The sequence below is a fragment of the Danio aesculapii genome, chromosome 22, assembly GCF_903798145.1.
Source record: "Danio aesculapii chromosome 22, fDanAes4.1, whole genome shotgun sequence".
Taxonomy (NCBI): domain Eukaryota; kingdom Metazoa; phylum Chordata; class Actinopteri; order Cypriniformes; family Danionidae; genus Danio; species Danio aesculapii.
In genome coordinates this window covers 36550579-36566865 of record NC_079456.1, presented here as the reverse complement: position 1 = coordinate 36566865, position 16287 = coordinate 36550579, and the positions used below count along the sequence as shown (strand labels likewise).

The 16287-nt window shown below is 36.4% G+C and overlaps 1 protein-coding gene across 2 annotated transcripts in view; it reads left to right on the top strand.

Annotated features, from left to right (window-relative positions):
* Positions 1-15405, top strand: part of srfa (serum response factor a) — a 31238-nt gene extending 15833 nt beyond the window's left edge. The window contains exons 3-8 of one of the 2 annotated variants that reach the window (XM_056447694.1): positions 1217-1487; positions 4255-4425; positions 7039-7140; positions 8466-8657; positions 9082-9158; positions 10485-15405. In XM_056447694.1, coding sequence (XP_056303669.1) covers positions 1217-1487; positions 4255-4425; positions 7039-7140; positions 8466-8657; positions 9082-9158; positions 10485-10574 — 903 coding nt within the window. In that variant the 3' untranslated portion in view covers positions 10575-15405. The remainder of the gene's footprint in view (positions 1-1216; positions 1488-4254; positions 4426-7038; positions 7141-8465; positions 8658-9081; positions 9159-10484) is intronic. The other variant, XM_056447695.1, reaches the window with a different exon arrangement.
* Positions 15406-16287: the final 882 nt, after the last annotated feature.

The window sequence follows — 16287 nt, the reverse complement described above, 5'->3', positions numbered from 1 at the left end:
TGGAGGCACACCAACAGTACATATTTTGGATGTCTCCGTTATCTGACCCATTAACTTCAGGTGTTGGAGTCTCCTCTGATGTTATGATAAGTTGATTCAGGTGTGTTTGATTAGGAAAAGGTTGAAAATGTGGACTGTTGGTGTGCCTTCAGGAACAGGGTTGGGAAACACTGATCTATATGACTATGATTATTTTTATTGTGAGTTTTGCGATCACTTTTCAGGATTACTGATCACTGTTGTTGTGAAATGATATTGAGATATTTATCATTACATAATCAGAGGTGTATAGATTTGTGTGTGTGTGTGTTAATCTACTATAGACAGTTTTAATGTAGTGATATCGTTGGCCCATGAACATTTCCTGCACGTTATCAAACTATTTCATAACCGTAACAAGAGGCAATTCAATCATAACTTAATGTTTAAACGGCCATCATAACATTATTTATTAATATGTGGCTCTTTTTGGATTCTCGGAAGCTCTAGAAATGAACAATGTAAAACAGGAAATACATTGGGACCATTGTTTTTGTTTACATCCCTCAAAATGGTCTATATAAGCGTTAATCCACTATATATACTCTCACCGGCCACTTTATTAGGTACACCTATCCGACTGCCCGTAACGCAGATTTCTAATCAGCCAATCACATGGCAGCACCTTAGGGCGTTTAGGCATGTAGACATGGTCAAGCAGATCTGCTGCAGTTCAAAGCGAGCATCAGAATGGCGAAGAAAGGTGATTTAACATTTGTTTATTCATGTTTATTTATATAGTCGCAACGACACGTAGCGCAAGCTCTGTGATTGGTCGGCTTGGTAGAGCTGACGAGTATGTTCGAGCCTGTTGGAGTGAGTGTTTACAAGTGTCGAGTCCCGTAAAGAAGCTCCAGATGAAAACTTTTGTTTTGTGTTTACCTTATGATTAAAGTTGTTGCACGTCCGCCGGTTCCCGCCAGTTTAATTCACAGAATGTCTGCAAGTATGCTGTATACTGTAAACTCGCTAACTGTTTTGGTCATAACGCAAGTTTATTTTCCTCATTAAAAATATAAATGTTTACAGATGGATATTTTTCTGATCCATAACTCTGTGGTTGATTATTTTGGACAACATAAGCAGATGTTTCAATATAATGTAAACATATACTATCTCTATATAGTGTCTATAAATACATAACGCTTAAATTGCTCTTCTGTCTCTATCATCGCAGGAAATGCTAAAGCCTACATTCACTTCTGCCACTTTACCCGGAGGCACCAACACCATCAGCACCACCACACAGTCACCGGTCTCTTCCTCGCCCTCCTCATCCTCAGTGGCCATGCACACCCAGAGCAGCGGCCCCTCGCTCTCTGGCACCACCTGCTGGCCGGTGGCGGCGGGGATGAACGCTCAGAGCATCTCCAGCGCAAACGGCACCGTGCTCAAAAGTTCTCAGGCCGGCATGATGCAGCTGCCCACCGGATTCACACTCATGCCAGGTGCGTTTGTTGTTTTTCTTCTCTCCCTTTCACATATTAACTTTCCCAAGGGGTTGCATGAGGCACTGAAGCAGCTTGCATGACATCTTTTGTGTTTTATTGCACATGAACCTATTTGCTTGCATGCATGCCAGCATACTTGAAATTCTGCTTCCAACTGATCCATCTGTGTGAGGCCTATTCACATCAAGAGCAGCTAAACAGATGAGTTGAGTCAGAGAAACAGCCACAGTATATGCATCTAGCTTTAGCAACATACAAACCCTGTGATGAACATATTAGCAACATGTTAATTCGTGTAAGCAATGTGCTAAATATGGTAGCAACATGTTTAGTATTTAATAACATGAATCAACATCTTAAAGTGAATATAGCATGTTAATTCATGGTAGCAGCATGCTAATTCATCATGGAAATGAGAAGATCGTTAGCATAAATTTTTGTTGATGTATTTAAAATGCTAGCATATTAATTCACACTAGCCAAATGTTATTTATTAGAAAAATGTTATCAAATATGTTAATTTTAGCACAGTGACAAAATGGTAGCAGGATGTTAATTCATGTTTCTAACATGTTTAACATTTTGCCAACATGTTAGCATGTTATATATTGTACAGTAGCTAGCACGGCGTTTAAAATTTTGTAATTATGAATCCACATTAAATGCATGTTAGCAAAATGCTAAAATGTGCTAACTGTGTGCTAAGCATTGTACTTTATAAACATGCTAATTGATCCCCATTTTGTGACTGGCATGTTAAAAATATATTAATGCTAACGACGTGTTAAGCGTTACTGTTTATATTCGCAAATGGTTGCATATATTAGAAACATGGTAGCAGTGTCTTAAACATGGTAGCAACATAGTAATTAATGCTAATGTTAGAAACATGCAGCTGTTATTGTTAACAAAATCATTAAAAGCATGTTAGCAACATAACAAATGTATTACCTGCATGTTAATCTGTGTTAGCAAAATGTTAAACATTGTAGTAACGTGTTAGCTTCATGTTTATTAATGGTAGCGAAATGTAATGAAGAATGAAGTCAAATATGCAAGCGGTAATTTGATTTGTTGACTATTAAACATGCTAGCAAAAAATGCTATGTTAACATGTTAAATATTGTAGCAACATTTGTACATTTTGCAGTTATGAATCCGCTTTAAAAGCATGTTAGCAAAACATGTTAACTCATGTTAATAATGTGCTACGCATTATAGCAATGTTTGGAAATGATCAACATTAAAAGCATGCTATTTTATCACAACATGTTACCAACTTGTCAAAGACATTAAGTCAAGCTAACAATGTGTTAAACATTTGTTGCAGTTTTAATATTAGCAGAATAAGTGTATTAGAAACATGTTAATGATGGTAACATGTTAACAAAATGTTTAAAGTTAGAAAAATGCAGCTGGTTATGCTATTCATGTTAACAAAATGTTAGCAACATGTTTATTCATGATAGTACTATGGTAATGTAGCATATGTAAGCTACATATTAATTCATCTTAGTAAAACGTTAAACATTGTGTTAGCAGAAATTTAACTTGTGTTTAAGGTTAATTCATGTTAGCTAAATGTTAAACATTCAAAAAATGTTAGCAACATGTTTATCAATTTATGTTAGCTAACAATGTGCTAAGCATGACAGCAATGTTAGGAAATTGTAAACATTAAAAACATGCTATTTTATCACAACGTGTTACCAACATGTCAAAATCATTGTCAGGCTAACAAGGTGTTAACCTTTGTTGGAGTTTTAATATTAGCAGATTGTTAAATATATTAGAAACATGTTATTGTCATAAACATGATGGTAGCGTGTTAACATGTTTAAAGTTAGAAAAATGCAGCTGTTCATGTTAATCATGTTAGCAACATGATTATTTATGGTATTTACATATATGTTAGCAAAACTAGCATGGTAGAAATGTTAATTCATTCCATCTAAATGTTAAACATTGGAAAAATGTTAGCAACATCAGTCAAAACCGTTATTTCAAGCTAACAATATGCTAAACGTTATTGCAGTTTTAATATTAGCACATTGATAAATATAATAGAGACATGTTAATGATGTTAACAAAATGATACAAGTTAGAAAAATGCAGCTGTTCATGCTATTCATGTTAACAAATTATTAGCAACATGTTTATACATGATACTACTTTAGAAATCTAGCATATGTAAGCTGCATATTAATTCATCCTAGCTAAATGTTTAACATTAGAAAAACGTTAGCAACATTTATGTTGGCAAACATGTTAACCCATGCTAACAATGACATTAGCATGACAGCAATGTTAGGAAATTGTAAACATTAAAAACATGCTATTTTAGCACAACGTGTTACCAACGTGTCAAATGATTAACTTAAGCTAGCAATGTGTTAAACATTGCAGTTTTAATATTAGCAGATTGTTAAACATATTAGAAACATATGTTAATGTCATAAACATGATGGCAACATGTTCGCAGGAAGTTAGAAAAATGAAGCTGTTCATGCTATTCATGATGATAAAATGTTAGCAACATGTTTCTTCATGAAACTACTATGGCAACTTAACAACTTTGTTAGAAGAAATTTTATAAACGTTAATTCATGACCGCTAAATGTTAAACGTTAGCAACATGTTTATCAAATTATGTTAGCAACATGCTAACTCGCATTAAAACATGCTAAAAACAGTCAGTCTTGTTAGCATTAGCTAAACCGTGTCAGTATTGGTGTGAGTAGGCCTGTCGCTGTGTGTCCCGCAGGCGCTTCTCTTCCGCCGGGCACACACACTGTTCCTCTCAGTCAGCTGCAGACACACTCTCTGGCCATACAGTGTCCACAGACGCAGGCTAACAGCAGCAGCAGCACCGCTGTGCCCGCACACACACAACCCGCCACGCTCTTCCGCCTGCCAGCCGCCGTCTCACTCACAGGTCAGTGCTGGACGATCTGCATGCTCGCACTTTCTCTCTGTGTACACTAACTAGACCTGAGCACTTAATTGCCTTTACAGTACTATTGCTAAATTATATATTGATTTTTAACGTCTGTGTGGCTGCACTATATTAGGCATGGGATGATAACCGGTTTCAAGGTTTACCGTCAAGGTTTTAAAACTACTAAAATGTTCTGTTATACCGTTTCTACTGCTATATGTACGTTTTTTTAGGGCAACAGTATCTCCAGCAGAAAAGGAGTCTCCACATTAAAAGCTACTGGTCAGTCCACGGTTCTGGAAACATCTGAAAAACTAATCGCTTCTAAAGCAACATCTAAGCATGCTACAGAGCTGAACAGTGAAGTGGCTTTACTTTATATCCAAATGAAAGAAAGATATTCAAAGATTGCTGTTTTTTACCCAGACATTTAAAGGGCTTCTGTTTTACCCCTTTTACAAGATGTAAGATAAGCCTTTGGTGTCTCCAGAGTGTGTCTGTGAAAGTTTCAGCTTAATTTATTTTGAGCTGAAAATTGATAGTGGATTTCAGGAGAAACCCCCCTGCTCTCCCCCCACTGAGCATCATGGACAGTGTTGTGGCAGCAGTGGAGTCATTCAGGTTCCTGGACACCACCATCTCTCAGGACCTGAAGTGGGACACTCACATAGACTCCATTGTCAAAAAAGCTCAACAGAGGCTGTACTTTCTTCATCAGCTGAGGAAGTTTAACCTCCCAAAGGAGCTGCTGAAACAGTTCTACACCTCCATCATTGAATCAGTCATCTGCACATCAATAACTGTCTGGTTTAGCTCAGCTACTTAATCCAACCTTCGAAGACTACGTCGAATAGTTTGGACTGCTGAGCGAATCACTGGTACAACCCTTCCTACTCCCCAAGAACTGTACTTATCCAGAGCGAGCAGAAGGGCTGCTAAAATCACTCTGGACCCCTCACACCCAGCACACTGCCTCTTTGAACTTTTACCTTCTGGTGGACGCTACAGAGCACTGCGCACCAGAACAGCCCGACACAGAAACAGTTTCTTCCCTCAGGCAATCCATCTCATGAACACTTGATGATAATAATTGTGGAACCAACATCACTACTTGGCGGGGCGCCACACCAAAATTGATCCCGCCACGGGTACATTACAGCATCTCATTCAAAATATTCAGCCGTTCTTCTCAAACAGCGGGTGATAATCGCACCAAAACGTATTAAAAGGGAAGTGAATTATAAAAGCACAAGCTTTTCTGTAATCATAGTAGTGCTGTGCGTTATTTGTTTAACTATTTGGGGTCACGTACTAACTGACTGACTGACAGGTGCGCGATGCGTGAGGCCAGCAAACACGATGTTTCCATAATTATATTTTATTTATAGTTGAAGGTCTATGGCTCTGCATACAATGACTTTATCTTGCTGGAGTTTATAACCTTTTCACTTTACTTCAGGACGCATTAATGCTGCTCTGTAGGTCTATTGGAGACATTTACAAATATTCCTATTTCAAATCTAATAAATGTTGGAGATATACTTGTTACGTAAACCCACACTTCAGCAGCGTTTACTTGAGAGCGGCACAAGAAAATCTGCACTTGAGCAGTGTGTATTTGAGGGCGTGCAAGAAGTTTTGCGCTCGAGCAAGGAAATCGGCACACAAGCTAAGAGATTAGCATGCTCGTATTACATGAATTGCAATCTCAACTTGTGTTACTGCGCTCACAACATTTGTCATTGAAATAACTCCACAGGTAGATCTGTGTAAAAGGCCATACAGAGTCTGCCGCCACAGCTGGAAAAAAATCCTAGAGGAAACACTGATTATAGTCTCCCGAATCTGCCCATTTTCTGAGTGCAGTGTAGCCTGTGGCTTCAAATGCAAATGAGCCACTTCTCTCCGCCCACCGTTCCCACATGCGTGTCTGCTTCTGTTTTTTTTAGCCAGACAATTTAAAAGAACATATTTTAGACCAGTAATTAGAGGTATTGCCGATACCTATGATATTTTCATCTCAGGTTGTCAGAATTTTATTCTGGCTCATGCCTACATGATATTGGAAACAAGTGAGATGGCGCTTTTTGTTTTTCTGCAATAAACACTGCAATATGAATATAATTCCATAAGGTGACTATTTGAAAAGAATTTTCCTATCCACTTAGAATGATTTGCAGGAAAGTGCATCTGCATAAAATATACAAAATTGCATAAGATAAAATAAATTAAAGCTCAGAAGAATACAGTATTTCATATTATATATTTTTTTTTCTTAATGTAAATGTATTTATTAAAAACATATATTTTACTGTAATATTTATTGTAATGTAATTGATATTTATACGCTAATTTCAGGGTTATTTCATTTACTGGAATCTTGTTTTTATTTGATTATATTTAAAATTTAGTTTAAATTGTTTTTTCATTGCTTTTTTTTTTTATATATATATTCATTTTTTTTTAATTTTTTTTTTTATTTCAGTTTGTCAACAAAGCAACTTTCATCAATTCTTTTGTTTTCTTCTTCATTTTATTTCCCATTTATTTCAGTTAACATAAATGGTTTTATCCAGCCACTGAGGGTGTTTTCTGTCCTCTGTGCATCAGGTGGAGCGATGCCTCAACAGCTCCAAGCCATCCAGGTTCATCCCAGTCCTCAGAGCAGCGACAGCAGTCCCGAGATCAGCCAGACGTCCAGCAGCGCCGCCGGTACTGACCTTAACACCCTCACACAGCAGATTTCATTAGACCAGTGCACGAATATGAGAATTTTAAAAGCTCTTTTCCAGACATTTCTAAAGAGCAGATCACACCGAATGCACTTTTTCTGTTCTGAGGCGCACCGCATTGCCTTTATTGTTGACAAAAAAAGTAATGCACTGTGCTTTTTTTGTTGCTAGGCAACCTCTGAATTGGCTGCGTATTGTGAGCGAGTTGATATTGTTATAATTGTTATAATATTGTGATAGATTTGCTCAAGATAACTGGCAATAGTGACCGATAGTCTCTCATCTTTCTTTAAGAGTCTCTGTAGTCACTGCTGTCAACTCAACAGAAACCCCGCCTCTGTTTTCATTTGATTGGAAAATGAAAAGACTCTCAGAGTTGACTTTCTTTTCAACTGCTGTGTGCAAACCACCCACGGCCATTTGTAAAGCATTGAAAATAGTCACCTCTCAACACAAAAAGCGCATTTGGTGTGATCAAGGCATAAGACAGGGTATTTTTATATATGAATGAACTCCTGGAATTTCTAATTTACATGATCCTAATGATCTGAGGGATCTGTTAGGTTTGTATTCAGTGAGCATATCTGTAATGTATTGAGGCCATTTAGTGATTTATAGACCAGGAATAATACTTTAAAATCTATTCTGAATGTAACTGGGAGCCGGTGTAAAGACCTGAGGACAGGTGTGATGTGCTCTGATTTTCTGCTTCTGGTCAGAATGCTGGCCGCAGTGTTCTGGATGAGCTGTAACTGTCTGACTGTCTTTTTGGGAAGGCCAGTGAGGAGTCTATCATAGTAATCCATCCTGCTGCTGATAAAAGCATCAACAATTTCTGACTGGAAACAAATCATCTAGTTCTTGCAATGTTTTTGAGATGATAGTATGCTGATTTAGTGAGATGATAGTATGCTGATTTAGTGGGATGATAGTATGCTGATTTAGTGAGATGATAGTATGCTGATTTAGTGAGATGATAGTATGCTGATTTAGTGAGATGATAGTATGCTGATTTAGTGAGATGATAGTATGCTGATTTAGTGAGATGATAGTATGCTGATTTAGTGAGATGATAGTATGCTGATTTAGTGAGATGATAGTATGCTGATTTAGTGAGATGATAGTATGCTGATTTAGTTGCTGCTTTGACATGGCTACTGAAATTCAGATCTGACTCCAGAATTACACCAAGATTATTAGCTGCAATACCGTCACGGCCCACTGGGGGCTGCAGTGCACAATTTTAAAAACTACTGCATTAGACTTAAACTTGTATTTTTATTTGTGTGTTGTTGTTTTTTTTAGCTAGCCACACCGCTACTATAGTCACGTCCTCAGTGCCTTCTTCAGTGGCCGGACACATGATGTACCCTGGAGCTCACGTCATGTACGCCACCTCCACCCCTACCCTCACTGACGGAGGCCTGACTGTGCTCAGCGCCTTCCCACAACCCCCCAGTGCAATGCATGTGTCACACACGCCGGCGCAGGACTCAGGTCAGTCCCACAGCCACACACTGGACACTTTATTAGAAACAGGTTTCGTACGGTCATTGAAAACCTGGAAAAGTCATGGATATTTGTTTACCAAACATTTGTATAGTTGAATATGCTTTAATTAATAATATTGCTTACATTTATGCATATATATATAATTGTGCGTTGTGTCTAGTAGATCAGTATTTTCTGAAATACTCGAAGCTGCCCATTTGATCATATTCAGAGTCCATTGACTCAATTTCCATCTCCTTTCTGATGCATTTACATGCCGAAATGAACTGAGTTGCTGACATATAATTGGCTGATTAGATATTTGCATAACTAAGCAGCTGAACTGATGTGCCTAATAATGTGGTCATTAAATTTGCATTGTTAAAAGGTAGAAGTGAATGGTTTCGTGTGTTGTTTTGTGCATGTTTAGGTGGAGTTCCTCAGATGTTCCTCACAGGACCTCCTGGAACTGTTCAGATCCCAGTTTCAGCCGTTCCACTTCATTCGGTAATCAAGTGAAGTCAGTGAAACTGTTCATGTGTAGAAGCATTGGATTGTTATTTCTAGGACTTAAATTAAATCGAAATGTAATTAAAATGTTTTAGATAAATTTATTATATAGAGCTATGGAGATAAATGTAATGTTTCCAAAGCTCCACTGGAAAGATTCTCAATTTCTTTGGATTTATTAGCTATTGGATTGAGTATAATGTTACGATTTGTTTTATTCTGGAAAGGTCTAAATATTTTAATCTCAAATGATCACCAAATATCGGCTGCATTTACACTGCAGATCTTGATGGTCAATTCCGATTTTGTGACTGTCCGATTTTATTTATTTATTTATTTATTTATTTATTTTTGACCTGCTTACATCATCTTTTAAAGTGACTCTTGTCCGATTGTCTGCATTTACTAGGCTTGGGCTGTATCCAAATTTTGATACGGTCAAACCTCCTCCCTATTTGACCTGGGTATCCGATACTACCGTGCATAATAAAAAAAAAATGATGTAAGGCTCAGACAGCGTCACCAAACTGTTGGCTTGTGCCTTAACCATTCAGAAACTGAATACTGTAAATGCAATCTTGGGTTCGGGGTTACCTGTTGGTCTTGTTCGTATTAGAGATCTGCGTGGTACGATCACTGTTATTCTCACACACACACACACACACACACACACACACGCATAGACCGTGCACCAAGCCAGCGTCGCACAGCATCACGCTCTCTCCCTCTCATTCACACACACACACACACACATAGATAGCATCAAACAAGCATCACGCTTGCTCTTATTCACACTCATGCACACACACACACATAAACAGCAACCACGCTCACTCGAGAGGGATATTGTAAAGGGCGTCACACACCAGATGCGCCGCGAAATGGCCCGCACATGACAGTTAAAAGTATCGCACACCAGTCAATAGCCTAGTGGTACGGTGCGCTGACATATAGCACTGACGTGCCCACGGCGACCCGAGTTCAATTCCCCTCTCGAGGTCCTTTGCCGATCCTTCCCCTCTCTCTGCTCCCAATGCTTTCCTGTGTAAAATCTCTACTGTCTTCTCATAATAAAGGTGAAAAACCTTTTTTGGACTTTGAGTCAGGACCGTCAGTGGTGGATGTGAGAGCTCCAGGATTTCATCTAAAATATCTTAATTTGTGTTTTGAAGATGAACGAAGGGCTCAGAGGTTAAACGGCATAATTTATAACAGAAATTTCATTTTTGAGTGAACGAAGTATCTAAGAATGTTTCGTTCTCAGTTTGTTTGTAGATGATCAGCAGTGTTGATTCACTGATGCTGTTGTTTGTGCTCTTTCAGATGTTAATAAACCAGCAGCCCTCCGGCAGCAGCAGTAGCACCCTCACCGAGCTGCGTGTGGTCAATCTGGACAATCCCAAAGGAGACTGACCCCAAACAAATCAGTGACGCTCCAGGGCTCACTCATGCCATCCAATCAGACTGCCATCATATTTATTACTGCCTTCTCTCCATGCGAGGTTCGAGAATAAAGAGCTGTAACAGGACATCTGAAGGATCATCGCAGCTCCTCATTTCGGTGGCCGGTGTGATTTTTAATGGATCGCTGTTGTCATTTTCGTTCACATTTATACACAGACACGCATTTGTACTTCAGGATTTCATACAGACGACACACAATCGCTGCTGGATGTTCACCTTTTTTGGGCTGGAAGATACGATTGCTCATTTTGAGTAAAAATTTGCGCTTTTTTTTTTGAATAATTGGCAACTTTCACCCTTCAATGCGGCTTTGATTTGTGTTAATTATCATCAAGATTATCATCAATTATTATCTTTAAATGCTTGGAATTAGTTTTTTTTTGTCCAACTTTCTTTACATGCAAATCAATGGAGACTGATGCTGTCAAACTCGGAACGTACCATAAAACTGGTACAGTTTCTAAAAAGTCGATGCTTTTTTGCTAGATTTCGAGCTGAACTGCATCCGCACCAATTTATAACCATTTTGAACCGAGCAGGGTGAGAAAACGTCGCCCTTAAAGTGATGCTGGATACTCTTGCACTGCCTTCAACATTCATTAGGAAGTCATTACTCGTCATTTTTCACCCTCATCCGGTTTTATTTGGCCTCAATATGAAGTTAAAACATCCATTTTATTTCACCGTGCTGCTATAATTGGATTCAAACTAAAGTATCGCATGTCATTCCATGTTTTAATGCTGTGCCAAACTTTACTGTATTGATAAATCGATGATCGAGTCAACGTTTCTGCTTCGAGGCTTCACACAACACACGCTTTAGCCACTTTTTAACAATGCTGTACCCAGAGAAACACTGACTTGCATTTGCACTGCATGAAAACCGCGGGTGATTAAATACACGCGGTTGGGTTGAGCGTTTTTTCCACTGCTTTATGACGTTAGTTAACCAAAATATTAAAATTGCGTGAATCTAGGTACTACAATGGCAGATTTAGTTCGAAACCGCTGTTATTTTCACTGAATTAGTTTATATGCGCACCGACATGTTAATATTAATAGGTTTTCTTGTTATTTTTTATCACCGTACCCTTAATTATGTGTCTATTATTTAGATTTTGAAGCATCCAAAGGGCTGTAAAATCTTGACGGCGTTTGCTGATAAATGCGAGTGATTCAGATCTTTTTTGTTTGATATTCGGAGATGTCCATGGGCCTCGACTGTACATTCGTTGTGCAAATTTGGACCATAAAGCCTTGTTTTCTAGTACTGTTCAACGGATTTCAATGGACCACAGCAATACCGAGAGTTTCAGGAATGGTTTTGTCTTCGTTTCATGGAACTGCACAAGTGGGGAAAAAAAAGGGCGTGTGGGATTTATAAAGCGGCCAGAACAAAAAGTGTTTGATTGTTTTATTCAGTATTAATGCGTTTTAAATGCAGGGGAAGACTTTCTTGAGTTGTTGATTTCCATTATGATTGTCCAGGTCACATTTCACTCAGCCAAAAGGTAAACCATATGCATGTTTTGTGACGATTAAACGTGTTTATACTCATTACTGCTAGCCAAAAGACAAAGATCAAGTTTTAATGCATATTTTTACTGTTACAGTAATATAATTTGGATGAATTTTATGTTTTTGTTTGTGAAAATATCAACAATCCAATGGCGATTTTTCATGTAATACTTGCTCAGTTGCTAGTTCATAGGCTTTTTAAAGAAAGTTTGAATTGTGCGATGTAAACTTGCATTTGACAAGTAAAAATGAGATTTGACAGTTTCAAAACATGTCTGACGAAAAGCTTAGTTTTGTCATTTTCAGCAAAATTTCAGTTTTTATTTCGTATCAACATAAAATCTTATTTGTGTATTTTTTGTACAGTTCTGTACAAACGCAATGATACAAATTAGCCTGTAATTTGTCAAAATGTTAAATAATTTGCATATATGGCAACACCTTTTTCAGAACTGTGAATTTAGTTTTTAAATAAAAAAAACAGTCTCAATTCTGTGAACCATGTAGAAAGTTAAAACGTGACTTAAGTTTGAATCACAAGAGGTAAACTTGCATCTATGAGTCAGAATTAAAGAAAATAAGAGAAGATCATTTCTTTTGCTTAAATAATACATTTAAGTTATACACATACACAATACACACACGTTTCTGGAAAATTTTTTTTTTTTTTTTCTTTTTTTGAATTAGGGGCTATTTTGTATTAATTTATATTATTGTTTTTATAATTTGCACATGCGAGGTTACTGCAAACATGCATATAAAGGAAATTGGCCTCTAGTTTGCCATAATGCAAAATACTTTGCAATACGTTTTTCTCAGAACTGTGAATTGTGAGTTTTTAACCTAAATTTAACATGTTAACACCCAATTGTGAGAAACTGGAAAATCTGTGAAGAAAATAAAAGTTTGAATCGTGAAATGTAAACTTGCATTTATGAGTCCAAATGAGAGAAAGTTGCAGTTTTTTTAGTTTCATGGCAAAAAAAAAAACATTTGAAACTATTCAAAAATATCGTAATTTTGCAAAACTTCTGCAATTTTCTGTTGAATTAAATAATTTGTAAGTATTTGCAGAAAATCACAATTTTTTTTTTCATTTCACAGCAGAAAAAAATCTACAACTGCGAAATATACGACTGACGTAAATCTTTTATAATAGAAATTTCTGCAACAATTTCTGTTGAATTAAATAATTTCATAAGTCTTTTTGCAATCAGTGGCTATTTCATATCAATTTATACAATTTTATTTGTGTGTTTAGTATAGTTTGCTGATGCCAGGTTCCTGCAAAAATGCATACGAATGCGATGTTACGAATTCATCTCAAAATTGCTTAAATGTTAAACACTTGCACATCTCGCACTTAGTTTTTTTTTCAGAGCTGCAAATTGTGTTTTTAATTGTTTAATTGCAAAATACAAAGTCTCAATCCTAAGAAAACTTAGAATTGAAAATGTTAACTCGCAATTGCAACGAAAACGTGAAGTTTGATTCGTGAGATTGAAACTTACATTAATGAGTCCAAATGAGAGAAACTTGCAAATTTTTTGTTTTATGGCAAAAAAAAGCGCACATTTGAAATGATTCCAAAATATATGTTGAAATTACGCGAAATTTCTGCCAAGATTACTGTTGAATTAAATAGTTTGTGTTTTTGCAAATTAGTGGCTGTTTTGTATATAATTAGCAGAATTTATTATTTTTTTTTTCATTTCATGGCACAAAAAAACACTTTTTGAAACATTTGAAACAAATGCGGAATAAACGTCTGACGAAACTCTTCTAATCAAAATTTCTGTGACAATTTATGTTGAGTTTTTTTTTTTTTTTTTTTGCGCTAGTATTTTTGCAAATTAGTGGTTATTTCATATCAATTTATACAATCTTATTTGGGTGTTTATTACAGTTTGATCATGCAAGGTTACTGCAAAACTGCATATGAAAGCGATGTTATGAATTCACCTCAAAATTGCCAAAATGCTAAACACTTGCTTAATTCGCACTGTTTTTTTCTGTTCAGAACTCTCAATTGTGAGTTTTAAACTTTTTTTTTTTTTTTTTAAATCGCAGGATACAAAGTCTCAATCCTAAGAAAAAAGTCTGAATTAAAAATGTTAACAAGCAATTGCGATGAAAACGTTAAGTTTGAATCGTAAGATGTAAACTTGCGTTCGTGAGTCCAAATGAGAGAAACTTGCAGTTTTTTTCGTCTCAGCAAAAAAAACGTACATTTGAAACGATTCCAAAATATACGTCTAAATTTCTGCAAAGATTTCAATTAAATTAATTCGTATAAAGTATTTTTGCAAATTAGTGGACATTTTGTATATAATTAACAGAAAATTTAATTTTTTTTTCATTTAATGGCACACAAAAAAAACACCTTTTATCAAACGATTGATAAATATTCATCTGACGAAAATCTTTCTTCAAAATTTCTGCGACAATTTCTGTTGAATTAAATGAATTCGTAAGTATATTCGCAAATAATGGCTATTTCATTTCAATTTATACAATCTTATTTCTGTGTTTTGTACAGTTTTCTAATGCCAGGTTACATCAAGAATGCGAATTAATGCGTTATGAATTCGCTTCTAATTTGCCAAAACGTTAAACAAATACGTTTTCATGTGACGAATACTTGGATAATTGTTTTGTATCGCATTGTTTTGTTTTTGTTTTGAGTGAAATCGGACCTGGATGACTCAGTCTTTGTTTTAATCGACTGTTATAGTGTGAAATTATCTAAACACTAGAAGAAAGTGTTGAATGTACCGTACCTTTATTGTACATAACTTGATTTCGTACTTAAGGATCTGTAAGTAGCTCACGCGGCTGCATTTGATATAAAAAAAAAAAAAAACGTTTGGAAATATTCAGTGGACTGTATATTAGTTTTAATGTGAAGCGCCGACATTTGCCAGCGCTTTTTCCTTTTTCCTTTATCACAGTGTAACAAGTTGTGGTGGAAATGTTTGCTTTATTATTATGTTTTACTATTATGATTATCTTCTACAGTGCCATTTTCTGAAGAATTAGGTTGGTTTTGTTAGATGGTTGGGTTGTTTTTTGTATCACATGCTGGTTTATTCGTTTGATTTTACGATTTAAGTTGACAATACGAAAAAATTGAAAGTGAAAAACTACTTTAACCACTAAAGCATATTTGTTGTTAAAGAAATGCTGTAATTATGTATAGAGCTTTCTTTTGGAATAAAAGAAAGATTTGAGAAATAAATTTACACCTGTTTAAACTTGTGAATCGTGCATTTTAAAATATTAAAAAGGACTTTAAATTGTCAAATTTGTCACTTTACTACACTACTCATTAGGATTTCGGTAAATAGTATGCAAATATCCAGCCTGATCTCACGAGGAAACGTAAGTATTTTACATTCCGTCAGTTTAGTGGCTAATTCGTACGATTTCAGTCGTACAAAATTGTACGATGTTAAAAAGGAGGCGTGGCACCTAACCCCACCCCTAAACCCAACCATCATCGGGGGATGAGCAAATCGTACTAAATTGTACGAATTAGATCGTACGAATTCATACGAATTAACCACTAAATCAAAAAGTTACGAATTGCCGTGAGATTGTTGAAATATCCATGATTATAGTTAGCAGAATTGGAAGAATACATCCAAAACTGCATGACTTTACAGTTAGCATTTGTATTCTAACACCCACTACCTGACAAAAGTCTTGTCGTCAGTCTCAGTTGTAAGGTGCTCCAGGATTGGCCAGCCCGCTAACCAGATATGAACATTATTGAGCATGTCTGGGGTAAGATTGAGGAGGAGAAGGAGGCATTGAAGATGAATCCAAAGACTCTTGATGAACTCTGGGAGTGCTGCAATAAGGCTTTCTTCACCATTCCAGATGACTTTATTAATCAGTGATTTGAGTCATGTCAGAGATGTATGGATGCAGTCCTCCAAGCTCATGATGGAGTCAGACACAATATTCATTCTGTTTCCACTGCAGCATGAGCACATATTCTATACTGGACATTATTGAAGGTTCAGTGACTAAGAAATTTCATTGATAATGGCTTAAAAAGTTTTAAATTTGGCATGATGAAACCTGCAGAAACCCTGTTTTTACCCAGACATTTAAAAATAATATATTTTAGAGCAGCAAT